This window comes from Procambarus clarkii, chromosome 42, assembly GCF_040958095.1.
Source record: "Procambarus clarkii isolate CNS0578487 chromosome 42, FALCON_Pclarkii_2.0, whole genome shotgun sequence".
NCBI classification, from domain to species: Eukaryota; Metazoa; Arthropoda; class Malacostraca; order Decapoda; family Cambaridae; genus Procambarus; species Procambarus clarkii.
Genome location: NC_091191.1, coordinates 16,170,554 through 16,187,375, shown reverse-complemented (window position 1 = coordinate 16,187,375; position 16,822 = coordinate 16,170,554). Strand labels below are relative to the sequence as shown.

Genomic DNA, 16,822 nt, shown 5'->3' with positions numbered 1-16,822 from the left:
ACCGAACCTAACCAACCCTACCTAACCTAACCTAACCTATCTTTATAGGTTAGGTTAGGTTAGGTAGCCGAAAAAGTTAGGTTAGGTTAGGTAGGTTAGGTTGTCGTAAAACAATTAGTTCATGAAAACTTGGCTTATTAGGCAAATCGGGCCTTGCATAGTAGGCTGAGAAGTGAGTTCTGGCTACTAGGTACGACATATATATATATATATATATATATATATATATATATATATATATATATATATATATATATATATATATATATATATATATATATATATATATATTCAAACATATTTCAAGCATATATATATGCTTGAAAGCTCCCTCTAGTAATAATTTACATTGTAATTAATATGAATGTATGTATATATGTAGATTTTTTTTTTTTTTTTTTACAAACCTAGAAGGGGTACCACCTCTGGTGCAAGTGTAGGGACCCATAGCCTCGGAGAAGAAAATAAAGAGTACTCAGAGAAGACCTTGTGGATCCTCACTGAACACTTTGATATTTTCTTCTCCTACCACCCCTATATGTAGATATATATATTTATTTATATATATATATATATATATATATATATATATATATATATATATATATGTATATATATATATATATATATATATATATATATATATATATATATATATATATATATATATATATATATATATATGTCGTACCTAGTAGCCAGAACGCACTTCTCAGCGTACTATCCAAGGCCCGATTTGCCTAATAAGCCAAGTTTTCATGAATTAATTGTTTTTCGGCAACCTAACCTACCTAACCTAACCTAACCTAACTTTTTCGGCTACCTAACCTAACCTAACCTATAAAGATAGGTTAGGTTAGGTTAGGTAGGGTTGGTTAGCTTCGGTCATATATCTACGTTAATTTTAACGCCAATAAAAAAAAATTGACCTCGTACATAATAAAATGGATAGCTTTATCATTTCATAAGAAAAAAATTAGAGAAAATATATTAATTCAGGAAAACTTGGCTTATTAGGCAAATCGGGCCTTGCATAGTAGGCTGAAAAGTGCGTTCTGGCTACTAGGTACGACATATATATATATATATATATATATATATATATATATATATATGTCGTACCTAGTAGCCACAACGCACTTCTCAGCCTACTATGCAAGGCCCAATTTGCCTAATAAGCCAAGTTTTCATGAAATATTTGTTTTTCGACTACCTAACCTACCTAACCTAACCTAACCTAATTTTTTCGGCTACCTAACCTAACCTAACCTACAGAGATAGGTTAGGTTAGGTTAGGTAGGATTGGTTAGGTTCGGTCATATATCTACGTTAATTTTAACTCCAATAAAAAAAAATGACCTCATACATAATGAAATGGGTAGCTTTATCATTTCATAAGAAAAAAATTAGAGAAAATATATTAATTCAGGAAAACTTGGCTTATTAGGCAAATTGGGCCTTGCTTAGTAGCCTGAGAAGTGCGTTCTGGCTACTAGGTACGACATATATATATATATATATATATATATATATATATATATATATATATATATATATATATATATATATATATATATATATATATATATATATACATATATATAATATGTGTATATATAAATATATATATCTACATATATACATATATTCATATTAATTACAATGTAAATTATTACTAGAGGGGGCTTTCAAGCAATGAAATGGCAGAGTAGAGGAGCGTAACCAAGTTTCATCACACCAGAGGCGAGAGTTTGGCTGGTGTTAACACACTATACGACTTACGCACATGTGTGGCGACAACGTGGGAATTGCTGCTGTTTTATAATTTCTCATATAATTGCCTTTCCCCATTATATGCATATTTTTAAACATGTTGCACTCTTGTACAAAGTTCAGAGGATACATGTGCCACTAACTCACGTGGTGCCCATGGATGTGTTGTGGGCAGTTACTGGCAACTCACCTGGTACCAGAGGATGCTGGAATGCACCTGCCACCATTCAGACAGGTGTAGGGGGTGCAGGTGTCGTGGGTAGCAGGTGTGGTGTGTCCACAACCACAGGTGGTGCGCACCTCCATCTTGGGTCCCACTAGCGCCGAGATGTTGGCGTCTATGATGCTGAAGCCGTCAGTAAGGGTAGCGCGCACCCAGCACCCGTCAAGGCACCCGTCGGCCTCCTGGGTGGCTACGACACGCAGGTCCTCGTAGTCGACCTCGCTCTCGCTCTCGTACGTGTTCTCCAAAGCGACTGTACGAACGACCTCCTGGCATGACCGAACGCCGACCTCTTGCACACTGACTCCTAAAAGGGCGCTCAGCTGTGAAGAAAATATTTCATCCAATGAATAATCAGCCCACGACACGCATGTAGTAACCTGGAAACTTCAGAGGAATTCTATCAACCGCCCCACAGACGTACATGAATAACTTTGGACAGAAAAATGTTGAGAGAGCATATGAGGGAAAGTTACTTCTTCTCGTATGTCAGACTCAATTACAAACATAAAAGGTAATAAGCCAAGTAATATGCATGCAAATCTAGCTTTAATGGTTCACTTGTCTCACTGCGACTAGAGGAATGAGCTACATTGCACAAACATAAGGTATTTCAAAATATATATATTAATAAAATGAGCATATAAAAAATGAGGCATATTAAATGTTTTGACTTTGATGTTGGTTAATGAAGTGTTCAACTTCCGCTTTGAATTATACTTATGGTTTTACTTCTGACTTCTGTTGCCGCGACTGCTGCTGTCACGACTATTGCTAAAGTTATCATAAGTACTGCCACCATTTCCACAACTATTCCAACTATTACCATGACTAATGCTACAATTATCACAACTTCTGTTACTACTATTCCAAAACTTTCGCTAATATTATCATGACTACTGATATTATTTACTCAGCTACAGCTATTAATTACTCAGCTACAGCTATTATTTGTTTGTCAACACTTGTTCTTCACATACTACCCAGCAATAGTCATACAATCTCATTCACAGCTACTATTACTACAACTACTGTCACGATTAGTAGTACTATCAGTACTAATAAACGCCCGCACTCACTTCTTGCTAGTGGAAGGAACTACTGCTACCACTACTCCGGTTATTGTCTTCACAACTACAACTACCGGCCTCTAATATGGTTCATTATTTACGAAACAAATGATGTTACTGCTGTTAATAACGACTTACTGGCTGAGTGAACTCACCTCATTTTTCCTATACATGAGGATGTGGTCGAGATTGGGCACACCCGGAGCTACCAGCCACACCCGTGACGACTCTGTGGCGGGCATGGTGTGGTGCCCGCCCAGGGCCTCCACTGACACTGCCCGCGTGCCCATGCTGCCACTGCCCGCCCGCACGCCCATGCTCCTCCTGCCCGCCCACGCCTCTACCGTCGTCTCCAGCTGGCTGAGTATTGATGCCTCACCCTGTGTTACAAGACGCGGTTATATGTTGGATGTGCTTAGTATCGGTCTTTTTGTCGATCTTGTTCGTAAGTAATTCATTATCAAAGAAGGCACCAAGCCTGGAAGGTTATGTAGCACCATACGAATCTTGTTCGTCTGTCACTCCGGTATACATGTTTTCGTCTGTCTATATCTCCTGTTTCTTTTTGTCTGCCTGTCTGTTTTCGTTTGTCTGTTTCTGTGTCTGAACCATACTCTCTTAAACGTACCTCTCTGGCCATGACCAGCTGGTAGGGGTTCACCGCCAAGGTAAGCGGGGTGGCGTGTGTGACGTCATGGTGGTTTAGGGACATCACCTTGACTGTGACGTTGGCCCTGACCCCAAATTGACCTTGGCTGACGTCGTTGACCTTGAAGCTTAGCTCGTACCTGATGGACATGATACGTGTTCCCTTGAAAACAATAAATAAAGATGAGACAGTTTCTTTCCTAACTTTCCTTTCTTTAACTGATAGTTTAGACAAACAAATGGAGCACAAGTCCAACCCGTCCTCAGGAATAACGTCCAAATACTCATTAATACAGCAGTAAATCTCCCTGTTTGTGAATAAGGATCATTTACACTTGACACACAACTCGTTAGGTTCAAATTCGTCTTGGATAGTATTTCCCTTTTTACCCGTGGTCGAATCTCAAAGCACTAAATGCTACGTTTATGTACTTAAAATACAAATAACTGGCAGGTTTCACCTTCCTTAATCACCTACCTTCCTCCAGGTGGGAAGGGAACCGTCACCTTCCTACCTCCAGGTGGGAAGGGAACCCTCACCTGTCTACCTCCATGTGGGAAGGGAACCGTCACTTGCCTATCTCCAGGAGAGAAGGGAACCGTCACCTACCTACCTCCAGGTGGGAAGGGAACCGTCACCATGTTGGACGCACGTGGTCACACATGTGGTGATCGTGATCATCGACTGCATATTGCCATCATGCAACTCAGCAGCAGTTGTCAACAGCAGAGTCAACGCTACGCACAGATGTACATCTTCATCCAAGTGAGACTATACTGCTACAGGCAGAGCATCTTGAGCAGCGGCGCTGCACACACTCTCTATAGCTAGCTCGTGGCCCAGCAGAGAATATCATAGATTTTATAATAAAGAAGAAAAAGTCAGGCGTTTGGTACTCCGTTCCTTCCCGCTACGAAGAAAGCTAGAACCACAACCAAAACTGCTGTTAATAACCTTCCTACCTCCAGGTGAGAAGGGAACCTTCACCTACCTACCTCCAGGTGGGAAGGGAACCTTCACCTACCTACCTCCTGGTGGAAGGGAACATTCACCTACCTACCTCCAGGTGGGAAGGGAACCTTCCCCTACCTACCTCCAGGTGGGAAGGGAACCTTCACCTACCTACCTCCAGGTGGGAAGGGAACCTTCCCCTACCTACCTCCAGGTGGGAAGGGAACCTTCACCTACCTACCTCCAGGTGGGAAGGGAACCTTCCCCTACCTACCTCCAGGTGGGAAGGGAACCTTCCCCTACCTACCGCCAGGTGAAAGGGAACCTTCACCTACCTACCTCCAGGTGGGAAGGGAACCTTCCCCTACCTACCTCCAGGTGGAAGGGAACCTTCACCTACCTACCTCCAGGTGGGAATGGAACCTTCACCTACCTACCTCCAGGTGGGAAGGGAACCTTCCCCTACCTACCTCCAGGTGGAAGGGAACCTTCACCTACCTACCTCCAGGTGGGAAGGGAACCTTCACCTACCTACCTCCAGGTGGGAAGGGAACCTTCACCTACCTACCTCCAGGTAGGAAGGGAATCTTCCCCTACCTACCTCCAGGTGGAAGGGAACCTTCACCTACCTACCTCCAGGTGGAAGGGAACCTTCACCTACCTACCTCCAGGTGGGAAGGGAACCTTCCCCTACCTACCTCCAGGTGGAAGGGAACCTTCACCTACCTACCTCCAGGTGGGAAGGGAACCTTCACCTACCTACCTCCAGGTGGGAAGGGAACCTTCCCCTACCTACCTCCAGGTGGGAAGGGAACCTTCACCTACCTACCTCCAGGTGGGAAGGGAACCTTCCCCTACCTATCTCCAGGTGGGAAGGGAACCTTCCCCTACCTACCTCCAGGTGGAAGGGAACCTTCACCTACCTACCTCCAGGTGGGAAGGGAACCTTCACCTACCTACCTCCAGGTGGAAGGGAACCTTCACCTACCTACCTCCAGGTGGGAAGGAAACCTTCACCTACCTACCTCCAGGTGGGAAGGGAACCTTCCCCTACCTACCTCCAGGTGGGAAGGGAACCTTCACCTACCTACCTCCAGGTGGGAAGGGAACCTTCCCCTACCTACCTCCAGGTGGGAAGGGAACCTTCCCCTACCTACCTCCAGGTGGAAGGGAACCTTCACCTACCAACCTCCAGGTGGGAAGGGAACCTTCACCTACCTACCTCCAGGTGGAAGGGAACCTTCACCTACCTACCTCCAGGTGGGAAGGGAACCTTCACCTACCTACCTCCAGGTGGGAAGGGAACCTTCACCTACCTACCTCCAGGTGGAAGGGAACCTTCCCCTACCTACCTCCAGGTGGAAGGGAACCTTCACCTACCTACCTCCAGGTGGGAAGGGAACCTTCACCTACCTACCTCCAGGTGGGAAGGGAACCTTCACCTACCTACCTCCAGGTGGGAAGGGAACCTTCACCTACCTACCTCCAGGTGGAAGGGAACCTTCACCTACCTACCTCCAGGTGGAAGGGAACCTTCACCTACCGGCCGTCAGGAGTGTCGGGGGCCATAGTGAGGTCGCCGGTGTCAGTGTCAAGGAAGAAGCCAGACAGATGGTGTCTCCAGGAGTACGTCTTGGCGGCGGCGTCCCAGTCGTCGGGGTCCTGGACGTACACTCTCCCTAGGGGCACCGGCCTCCCCTGTGGCTGGGGGAGAGAGGGAGGAAGGTGAGAGTGACACTCTCCCCAGGGGCACCGGCCTCCCCTGTGGCTGGGGGAGAGAGAGGAAGGTGAGAGTGACACTCTCCCCAGGGGCACCGGCCTCCCCTGTGGCTGGGGGAGAGAGAGGAAGGTGAGAGTGACACTCTCCCCAGGGGCACCGGCCTCCCCTGTGGCTGGGGGAGAGGGAGAGGAAGGTGAGTGTGACACTCTTCTTAGGGGCACCTGCCTTCCCTGTGGCTGGGGGAGAGAGAGGAAGGTGAGTGTGACACTCTTTTCTGGGGAGCTGGCACTCCTGTAATTTTTTATTTCACTTCGTAGTGAATTCACACATACACACGCACACACAGTCAGCGCTCAGCGATCGTAGTCCATGGGTGAAGGTTCAATTCCCGGTAGAAGAAGAAACAGACGGGAAAAGTTTCTTTCACCTGAAGCCCCCTGTTCACCTAGCAGTAAATAGGTACATAAGAATAAGACAGCTCATTCGGGCTGCATCGTGGGTATTTGTGCATTCGAGAGAAATGTGTGTGATAGAGGAAAGATAAGTCTGGAGTAAGAAAGGCGGGGTCCATGAGCTGACACCTCGATCTTAACGGCACAAACTGTAAATGCTCATAGTAACTACACACACGCATATACACGAACACACGCATTTATTAACAAGAATAAACACAAATGGGAAGAGTATTTCACCTAATTCTGCTCTTCACCTATCTGTATATAGTTACCTTGGAGTTAGTCAGCTGCTGCGGCCTGCATCCTGGGGATGCATATATATAAGTAAGATAACAATTTATGTAGTAGCCGATGAGGAACCATTATGTCGTGAGACGTTACACACGACAACCGACGGTTAGAAGGGCGGGATGCAGAGCCACGAGCTGGATCCTGTAAACACACATAGTAAATAGGAACAGTAAACACACACACACACTCACATACAGCCCTCACTTGGCCCTCAGCCTAACTCTCCTCGAGATTCACTCTCTGACCCCCACGGTCCGGAGCCGGTCGGCCGAGCGGACAGCACACTGGACTTGTGATCCTGTGGTCCCGAGTTCGATCCCGGGCGCCGGCGAGAAACAATGGGCAGAGTTTCTTTCACCCAATGCCCCTGTTACCTAGGAGTAAAATAGGTATCTGGGTGTTAGTCAGCTGTCACGGGCTGCTTCTTGGGGGTGGAGGTCTGGTCGAAGACCGGGCCGCGGGGACACTGAAGCCCCAAAATCATCTCAAGATAACCTCAAGATAACCCCTCCCCCACCGGCTCATCACCCCTCTACAGCCGTTCAGCGCCCACTCCCGTACTTGCATCAATTCCTCTCTAACCATGAACTTATCATCACAACCAGTACTTAATCCAACTTCTCATTTACATCTCACACCAGTAGAAACATATTAAAAACTATTTTCTGAGAACAAAGGTAATATCGTGTTCAATGAATGCCTTAAGAAATAGTTTACAAATACTGTTGGAGTTGCAAATAAAACTGAGGAAATAAAAGAGTTTGAGAAAAAGTTCAGAATATTATTGCAGTATTGGTAACCAAGATTAATAATATTATCTCAGATGTAATATTTTCAGGAGATTACTAGCCATTACAAAAATAAAGGTTACAAATACAGGGAGGGGTTGTAGCACTCCCAGTTACAAAAAAAAAGTTTGACAGTGAAAGTTTGAGGAACTATGTTAATGCAACTGTATACACAGTGTTGGAAGAATGCAGAAACGCATTTTGGGTGAGGCTAATAGCTCTTGTACATTTTCAGTGTTACTTCTGAAACAGTGGGCCCTTAAACTGACCATTTTTCGGAGTGTTGACGAGACCCACGGTGTCACCGCCTAATGTTATTCCAGTTAAAGAGCCAATATGAGTTGTACAAAAAAAATAATAATGGGAGTACGTAACCTCCCCATTGTTTCAGTGGCCATTCATTAAAGGCCCAACTGAGTGTAGAAAAATTACAATGGCTGTCTTGAGGTTATCTTGAAAGGATTTCGGGGATTAGCGTCCCCCGCGGCCCGGTCCTCGACCAGGCCTCCTTTTTGTTACACCCCCCAGGAAGCAGCCTGGGGGGGTGTAACATAAGTGGCACTGACCTGGCGGGTGGCACTAACCTGGAGGGTGTGGACAGTGACTGACCTGTAGGGTGGCAGTGACTTGGAGGGTGACACTGACCTGGAGGGTGTGGACAGTGACAGTCTTGGCGGCGGGGGTCATGGGGTTGTCGTTGAGGTCGCCCACATGGACGGTGAGGGTGGCGGTGGCGGAGAGGGGCGGCCAGCCGGCGTCCGCCACCACCAGCGGCACCAACAGGGAGCGCCGCTCCTCCCTGTCTAGCCCCGCCCGCGTCCACACCACGCCCACGCCACGCCCCTCGTCCCCTCCTGCAGGAGAATTCAGTGGTTAATATACCACCGGCTAGTACGGCCACGCCATTCGTATTCCTTTGAAGAAGAACATAAAGGGGCATACTGTATCAACAACAACAATAATTCAATGGCCATATCCAGGCTCAGACACACACACACACACACACACACACACGCCCGGATTACGCCCTCATTATGCCAACAAACTGTTTCAGACGACAAACCCATAATCACTAAAGTCCAGAGTAAGTCCTTCAGAAATGCGTATCGGACCGAGCAGCGTTGATGGTGTGGAGAGCACCGCTGCCTTCACTGCTGCTGTCGCCGGTCACTGCCGCCAGCCCCATACATATCACCTCCACCACCACCAGCAACCCGACAACCATTACCAACAGCACCCCTAACAACTATCACTATTACCACCACCACCACCTGCAGCCCTAAAACCTGCACCAATACAGCACCAACACCATCTCTACCTCCATCACAACTACCACCACCACAACTACCAATAGCAGGTGCAATAGCACCAGAGAGAGAGAGAGAGTATTACATAAATGATGCCCAGAAAGGTCAGCAGAGATTTTGATTAATCCTGCACTCATGCTCTCAGGAGTCAACGTTCTATGTGTGCCACGAAAGCTTGGCTGAAAAGAACAGTAAATCTCTCCTCGAAATTCTCTCTCTGACCCCGAATATCATCAACAATATTACCACTGGGAACACTGTCTCTGGTCAGTGACTTGGCTAATATATATATATATATATATATATATATATATATATATATATATATATATATATATATATATATATATATATATATATATATATATATATATATATATATATGTCGTACCTAGTAGCCAGAACGCACTTTTTGGCCTACTATGCAAGGCCCGATTTGCCTAATAAGCCAAGTTTTCCTGAATTAATATATTTTCTCTAATTTTTTTCTTATGAAATGATAAAGCTACCCATTTTATTATGAATGAGGACAATTTTTTTTTATTGGAGTTAAAATTAACGTAGATATATGACCGAACCTAACCAACCCTACTTAACCTAACCTAACCTATCTTTATAGGTTAGGTTTGGTTAGGTAGCCGAAAAAGTTAGGTTAGGTTAGGTTAAGTTGGTTAGGTAGTCGAAAAACAATTATTTCATGAAAACTTGGCTTATTAGGCAAATCGGGCCTTGCATAGTAGGCTGAGAAGTGCGTTCTGGCTACTAGGTACGACATATATATATATATATATATATATATATATATATATATATATATATATATATATATATATATATATATATATATATATATATATATATATATATATGTCGTACCTAGTAGCCAGAACTCACTTCTCAGCCTACTATTCAAGGCCCGATTTGCCTAATAAGCCAAGTTTTCCTGAATTAATATATTTACTATAATTTTTTTCTTATGAAATGATAAAGCAACCCTTTTCTCTATGTATGAGGTAAATTTTTTTTTATTGGAGTTAAAATTAACGAAGATATATGACCGAACCTAACCAACCCTACCTAACCTAACCTAACCTATATTTATAGGTAAGGTTAGGTTAGGTAGCCAAAAAAAGCTAGGTTAGGTTAGGTTAGGTAGACGAAAAAACATTAATTCATGAAAACTTGGCTTATTAGGCAAATCGGGCCTTGAATAGTAAGCTGAGAAGTGCGTTCTGGCTATTAGGTACGACATATATATATATATATATATATATATATATATATATATATATATATATATATATATATATATATATATATATATATATATATATATTAATATATATATATATATGTCGTACCTAGTAGCCAGAACTCACTTTTTGGCCTACTATGCAGGGCCCGATTTGCATAATAAGCCAAGTTTTCATGAATTAATATATTTTTTCTAATTTTTTTCTTATGAAATGATAAAGCTACCCATTTCATTATGTATGAGGTCAATTTTTTTTTATTGGAGTTAAAATTAACGTAGATATATGACCGAACCTAACCAACCCTACCTAACCTAACCTAGCCTATCTTTATAGGTTAGGTTTGGTTAGGTAGCCCGAAAAGGTAGGTTAGGTTAGGTTAGGTAGGTTAGGTAGTCGAAAAACAATTAATTCATGAAAACTTGGCTTATTAGGCAAATCGGGCCTTGCATAATAGGCTGAGAAATGAGTTCTGGCTACTAGGTACGACATATATATATATATATATATATATATATATATATATATATATATATATATATATATATGTTGTACCAAGTAGCCAGAACGCAGTTTCTCGCCTAATATGCAAGGCCCGATTCAAGGCCCAAGAATTTCAATATTTTTCATTTGTTTTTCTTATGAAATGATAAAGCTATTAATTTCATTATGGATGAGCTATTTTTTTTTAAATTTGAGTTAAAACTAACGTAGATATATGACCGAACCTAACCAACCCTACCTAATCTAACCAATCTTAACCTAACATAAACTAACATAACTAAAACAACAATTTATTGTCTTAATATACTATAATAATAATATTTAAAATAAGCTAATAGGAAACAATGTTGAGTGTAAACAAGTCTTTGAGAATGTAAGAAGTCCTTACGAAACGCTTCCAGGCGTCAGACCAAAATAAAAATGAAAAATTAATTTTGGAGAATTAACTTTTGAATTACCCTAGACAGTGAAGAAAACGTAAGAAAAATCATGTTATAATTATTAATCTTACCCTTTCGGTCACATTCAACATATATATATATATATATATATATATATATATATATATATATATATATATATATATATATATATATATATATATATATATATATATATATATATATATATATATATGCGAACAAGCCTGAATGGTCCCCAGGACAATATGCAACTGAAAACTCACACCCCAGAAGTGACTCGAACCCATACTCCCAGGAGCAACGCAACTGGTATGTACAAGACGCCTTAATCCACTTGACCATTACGACAAGTCATGATGTCAAGTGGATGGTCAAGTCATGATGTCGTGATGGTCAAGTGGATTAAGGCGTCTTGTACATACCAGTTGCGTTGCTCCTGAGAGTATGGGTTCGAGTCACTTCTGGGGTGTGAGTTTTCAGTTGCATATTGTCCTGGGGACCATTCAGGCTTGTTCGCATTTGTGTTCCTCACGTGTGCCCCAAAGAATGAGGTGATTTGGTAAAATGCTATGCCCAAGATTACTATCCGAGTGCCGGCGGTGGGGTGGTTCAAATAGCCTCGGCTATCACCTCATTATGTCCGGTCGTGATGGTCAAGTGGATTAAGGCGTCTTGTACATACCAGTTGCGTTGCTCCTGGGAGTATGGGTTCGAGTCACTTCTGGGGTGTGAGTTTTCAGTTGCATATTGTCCTGGGGACCATTCAGGCTTGTTCGCATATATATATATATATATATATATATATATATATATATATATATATATATATATATATATATATATATTTATATAGTATATATATATGTATATATATAGTATATATATATATATATATATATATATATATATATATATATATATGTATATATATATATATATATATATTTATATAGTATATATATATATATGTATATATATATATATAGTGTATATATATATATAGTATATATATATATATATATATATATGTATATATATATATATATATATATATATATATGGTATATATATGGTATATATATATATGGTATATATATATATGGTATATATATGGTATATATATGGTATATATATATATATATATATATATATATATATATATATATATATATATATATATATATATATATATATATTGGTGTATACTGCCCAGACATGACGCATAGTATAGGGGACAACCTCGTCCCCCCCAGCCAGGAGGGAGAGACAAATACTCCAGCGCAAGGTGACATTCACTTTACCTAAGGGGATGGCAGAAGAAGCCGCTACCAGCCAGCTCACCCCTCCCGAAGCCAATCAAAGGAGAGGCACATGCAGTGTTTGTGGTAGCAGCATCAGCATCAACTCGGTCTCCAGAGTCATACGCCAGCATGGTGACTGTCCTGGGTCAGGGAGGCCTCCCGTGGGAGGAGGCAGCACTCAGGAGCCTGTTGCACCAGTACAAATCGCAACAGATTACATTGCAACAGACGACCTGCTAGAGGCAATTAAAGCAACGTCAACCAGGACACTCACCCACATCCCAAAGGCCTCTCGCCCTTTTGCTGCAGGGAAATACACGGACCTCATCGCAAAAGTCAACAGAGGGTCAAATAACCTTGATGCACCTGATACCATCAAAGCCTGGCACAATCTGTTACTTTTTGGCAATGCATGCTTAGGTGTACCAGACAGAGGAGGCAAGACACTGGCCTCATCCGTCAATAAAGCAATTAGGGATTTTCCTAGGGCTGACAACCTAGTCCGCCTCCCCAAACACACCAAACACCGCCGAGGCAGACCAAGTACGACAATCAGCGACAACAGAAAATTAGGTACCCAAGTCAGCAAGAAAATTGAAGAGGGCAATACAGTCGGGGCACTCAGGTTGATCACAAGTGAGGACTAAATTTTGCCCAGGGATGAAACCACAGCCCAAGCACTGAGAGAAAAACACCCCCTCAGGGCCGTAGGTGGTCCTCCCCCACAAGTTAGGCTCGCCCCTAACCAGGAACCTCTCGTCCTCCGGGAGTCAGAGGTTTATAAAGCTATCGTTTCATTTCCCCCGGGCTCCTCAGGAGGCTACACAGGGGTACGACCTCAACATGTAAAGGAAATGGTGAACCCTGTTCTTGGCCCAGCTGCAGAAGCGCTTCTGACAGAAATCACAACGTTTGTCAACAACTGCCTCGCCGGGTTAATCCCTGATGAAATCAAACCATTCTTCTTTGGTGCATCCCTATGTGCCCTGAAAAAGAAGGGGGAAGGGATCAGACCCATTGCCGTTGGTAATACCCTTCGCCGCCTAGTTGCAAGGGCTGCTGTCAGAAGTATCCAAATGGAAGCAGCCACCATGCTGCAACCCAACCAGCTGGGGTTTGGAGTCCCCCAAGGCTGTGAAGCAGCGGCTCATGCTGCACGAGCCTACATTAGCTCTCTTACTGAAGACCAGGCAGTAGTAAAATTAGATTTTAAAATCGCTCTCAACTCGGTCAAAAGGGAAGCAATCCTCACTGCTGTCCAGGAACATTGCCCAAGCATTCTCCCGTTTGTGTCAGCAGGCTACAGCAAAGACTCAACCCTCCTGTTTGGCAAACATGAAGTCACCTCAGCAGAGGGAATTCAACAGGGAGACCCACTTGCACCGTTCCTCTTTTGCATAGCGGTTCGAGAAATTACAACCAGACTGTCCAGTGAGCTCAACATCTGGTTCCTGGATGATGGCACTCTGGCAGGCACACAAGATTCCCTGCTAGAAGACCTACAGCTGGTGAAGATACGGGGGGAGTCCATGGGTCTCGTTCTTAACCCCTCCAAGTGCGAAATTATTGCATCCAGTGAAGTAATCATTAGAGCAGTGAAATCAGTTTTACCAGAAGCCTCAGTCGTTAAACCTACCGACAGCACACTACTCGGAGCACCTCTGGGCCACAATGCCATTGCTGCAGTCCTTGACGAAAAGTTTAGAGACCTAAAGAGGATGGAAGAGAGAATTGGGGACTTGGACTCCCACGATGCCCTCTACCTTCTCACAAAGTGCCTTACCTTGCCCAGGCTAACATACTTCTTAAGGTGTGCACCAACTTTTGGCAACCCACTTATACATCAATATGATGAGCTCCTCAGGTCAATATTCAGGAAGGCGCTCAACCTAGATTTAGATGACAGTCAGTGGGACCAAGCAACACTCCCAGTGAGATTTGGAGGGATAGGCATACGAAAGGCAACTGAGGTAGCACTTCCAGCATTCTTATCCTCATGTACAGCAGCCAACGAATTGGTAGGGCAGATCCTACCAGAGCGTATGAGAGAGACAGCGGGAACTCATGATCAAACGTTCATCGAAGCAGCCAGACAATGGGACACCATTGCATACCCTCAACCCCGACCACAAGTCCCAAAAGACCACAAGCAGGCCCACTGGGATAGCCCCATAATGGAAAAGACTGTCACAGCAATGATTGACAACGCTGATGCTGAAAACAAAGCCCGCCTCCTAGCGGTAACAGCACCCCACGCCGGGGATTTTTTATTTGCTGTGCCCAATGCAGCCCTGTGTACTCGCCTCAGTCATGACGCTCTCCGCATTGGAGTTGCCCTTCGCCTTGCCGCCCCCATCCTCACCGAACATAGGTGCATCTGCGGAACTGCGATGGCAGACCAATATGGTCGTCATGGTCTGGTATGTCGTAAATCACAGGGTAAAATTGCAAAACATGAAGAAGTCAACGACATCATCAAGAGGAGCCTCGCCACAGCCCGCTGCCCGGCACAAAGAGAACCACACTTATCCAGACCTAACGACCCTCAGAAGCGCCCTGATGGGGTCACCTTGCTACCTTGGAAGGATGGTAAGCAAGTGGTATGGGACTACACGTGCGCTGCCACACTGGCCAGTACCTACCTCCACTACAGCACACGTGAAAGCGTTGGTGCTGCTTCTTTCAGGGAATCGCAGAAAATTATTAAATACAGAGGTCTAGCACACTGCTACAGCTTTGTTCCGATCGGCTCGGAGACCCTCGGTTCGTGGGGAAAATGTGGATTGAAGTTCCTGAAGGAATTGGGGGACAAATTAATCAGCGCTACAAAAGACCAGAAAGCAAAAAGTTTCTTGTTCCAGCGCCTCAGTGTTGCGATTCAGAGGGGAAATGCCTGTTGCGTCTTGGGCACTAGTCCAACTTCAGAGGAATTCGAAGAAGTGTTTGACTTGCAACAATGATCGAACCCGTCTGTGATATTCATCAATGTTTCCCATTGTTGTGTTTTTCAAGAGATCCATAACCTTTAAGCACCTTTTTGCATTATTATTTTTGTATCAACCCATGTATATCTTGTAACCATCAAATGCATAATAAAGCACAAAAAATAAAAAAGGAAGGGGGTGGTAGGAGAAAAGCACACAGAAACTGTATTGGAGGGGATCTAAACATTCCCTCTAATGCGTTATGCATGGTTTCCTCCGAGGCTATGGGTCCCCCTTCTTCCAGCTATATATATAGGGTGGTACTCCCTATATATATATATATATATATATATATATATATATATATATATATATATATATATATATATATATATATATATATATATATATATATATATATATATATATATATATATATATATATATATATATAATTTCTTAGCATCAGGGCTTAGCTGAAATAGGAGTTCTCCAAAACTCATTTTCGTAATTTCAAGGTGAAGAAAAGAAGTGAATTACTATAGAATGTATTACACTTACTTATACAATTTGCACAACTTTTCGAACCTTTATGGTTCATTTTCAAGTGAAAAGAATTTTCAGGACTGCTTGATTTAATACCTGCACTGGTTCAGGTGATAAGACAATAGAGGTGAAAACATGGGGGGATACATAAGGGATAAATGAGGGGTGAAACATAAGAACATAAGAATAGAGGTAACTGCGGAAGGCCTATTGGCCCATACGAGGCAGCTCCTATCTACATACAAAGATTAATCAAGTGTAATTGGCCTGTTATGTTGAACAGTGTCTTCTGTGTTGCCATCGTTATGTTCTGGTCTTGTCCTTACTCTCATGGTGGGTAGAGTAAAATAGAATATAGAATATATTCAGTTATATGTAAAATAGAATATAGAATATATTCAGTTATATATATATATATATATATATATATATATATATATATATATATATATATATATATATATATATATATATATATATATATATACAGAGAGAGAGAGAGAGAGAGAGAGAGAGAGAGAGAGAGAGAGAGAGAGAGAGAGAGAGAGAGAGAGAGAGAGAGAGAGAGAGAGAGAGAGAGAGAGAGAGATTATATGTTTACATATAATCTCTTCCCACAACCATACCATTACCAGGGAAGTCTTA

At 42.8% G+C, this 16,822-nt stretch overlaps 1 protein-coding gene across 1 annotated transcript in view; it reads right to left on the bottom strand.

Moving 5' to 3' along the window:
- LOC138349888 (putative neural-cadherin 2) overlaps positions 1-16,822 on the bottom strand; it is a 139,724-nt gene that overhangs the window by 64,761 nt on the left and 58,141 nt on the right. Inside the window, exons 8-12 of the mRNA XM_069339609.1 lie at positions 8,566-8,774; positions 6,210-6,370; positions 3,695-3,854; positions 3,222-3,446; positions 1,964-2,319 (exon numbers count right to left, since the gene is read on the bottom strand). Of these exons, the coding sequence (XP_069195710.1) occupies positions 1,964-2,319; positions 3,222-3,446; positions 3,695-3,854; positions 6,210-6,370; positions 8,566-8,774 (1,111 nt within the window). The remainder of the gene's footprint in view (positions 1-1,963; positions 2,320-3,221; positions 3,447-3,694; positions 3,855-6,209; positions 6,371-8,565; positions 8,775-16,822) is intronic.